This window comes from Chrysochloris asiatica, unplaced genomic scaffold, assembly GCF_000296735.1.
Source record: "Chrysochloris asiatica unplaced genomic scaffold, ChrAsi1.0 scaffold00005, whole genome shotgun sequence".
NCBI classification, from domain to species: domain Eukaryota; kingdom Metazoa; phylum Chordata; class Mammalia; order Afrosoricida; family Chrysochloridae; genus Chrysochloris; species Chrysochloris asiatica.
The window spans coordinates 681,391-682,850 of record NW_006408523.1 but is presented as its reverse complement, the minus strand read 5'-3'; the positions used below and the strand labels follow the sequence as shown (position 1 = coordinate 682,850).

Genomic DNA, 1,460 nt, shown 5'->3' with positions numbered 1-1,460 from the left:
GTTGTCCATAGCTTGTCATGATCCACACAATCAAAAGCCTTTGCGTAGTCAATAAAGCACAGGTAAACATCCTTCTGATATTCTCTGCTTTCAGCCAATATACTCTTATATATCATGCACTCACAGCGCCCCCTGGTGTAATAGAGGAGAACTGCCCCACAGGGTTTCCTAGGTTGTCATCTCTATGGCAGCTGGTCACCAGGTCTGTGTCCCATGGAGCTGCTTGGTAGGTTCGAACGACCAACCTTTCAGTTAACAACTGAGCCCTTAATCATTGCAACCCGTGTTCCACTCGATTGCCATAACTGATATCAGATATTGACACTGAGCAATTGCTTCATAAATCCTAAAACCAATCTGAGGGGAACAGCTCTCTAATCATGTGTCTTCTTCCCATAGGCTCGGCCAGTGGACTACCCGCAAGATTACCTTGCTCACCAGATTCCCATCTCATTCCATAAACACTGGAACATCGACCCCGTGAAGGTGTATTTCACGTGGCTGGCGCCCAGTGAGGAGGACGGAGCTGCCCAGGAGACTCGGGTGCACGCTAAAGAGGAGTTATGAAGTACGGGGGCACTGTGGACATCACTGGGCAGGGAGTGGACCAGATCACAGTGTCATGGCCTCCTTCAGTCTTTCCACACATTGATGCTCTCCTCCCTCACGTGGAAGTGATGTATTCGGTTGTTTGGGGATTGGTTTTAAGGGGAGAAGAAATGGAGTTATAAAATGGCGCAGAGATTGTGTTTTTCCCTGGGAAAATCGCTTGCATTTGAGTTACACTGTTATTGTCTTACACAGCGGTGTGTGTTCAAGCTGTGTAATCCAGTGGCTTTATGACTCCCAGAAGTCCCTCTTCTGTCTCCTCTCTTCATTGTAAGGAAGATTCTGTTAGACTTGACCGACAGTCATTCTGTAGACAAATGAAAAAGTGTGCAAGTCCTTTGTTAAGATGTTGGCAAAGAATATTGAAAGAACATGGGCTGCCAGAGGAACAAACAGATCTCTGTTGGAAGAAGTACAGCCAGAATGCTCCTTAGAAGCCAAGATGGCGAGAGTTCATCTCACGTACTTTAGACATATTATCAGGAGAGACCAGTCCCGGGAGAAGAACATCGTACATGGTAAAGTGGAAGGTCAGCATAAAAGAGACACTCCCAACAAGGTGGGTTGTCACAATGGCTACAACATGCAGCTTCAACATCACAACAATGGCGAGGATGACACAGGAACTGGGCAGCGATGTGTTCTGTTGTGCATGGGGTCACTGAGTCAGAGCGGGCTGGTGCCATCTAACAATAACAACAACACAAACTTTGAAACCATAGTATTAATATTGAAAATTATTTCCTGGGAACTTAGTAAGATTATCACTGTCCTAAAGAGCCAGTCTGTAAGCATCACCAAAGTCTAGATATGAAGTCCTCTGAAATCTGTAATCACAGTTGTTATATTCT

General features: G+C 45.6%; 1 protein-coding gene across 1 annotated transcript in view; it reads left to right on the top strand.

The window, feature by feature from the left end:
• Positions 1-567, top strand: part of B3GALTL (beta 1,3-galactosyltransferase-like) — a 100,847-nt gene extending 100,280 nt beyond the window's left edge. The window contains exon 14 of the mRNA XM_006832036.1: positions 400-567. Coding sequence (XP_006832099.1) covers positions 400-567 — 168 coding nt within the window. The remainder of the gene's footprint in view (positions 1-399) is intronic.
• The last annotated feature ends 893 nt before the right edge of the window (positions 568-1,460 follow it).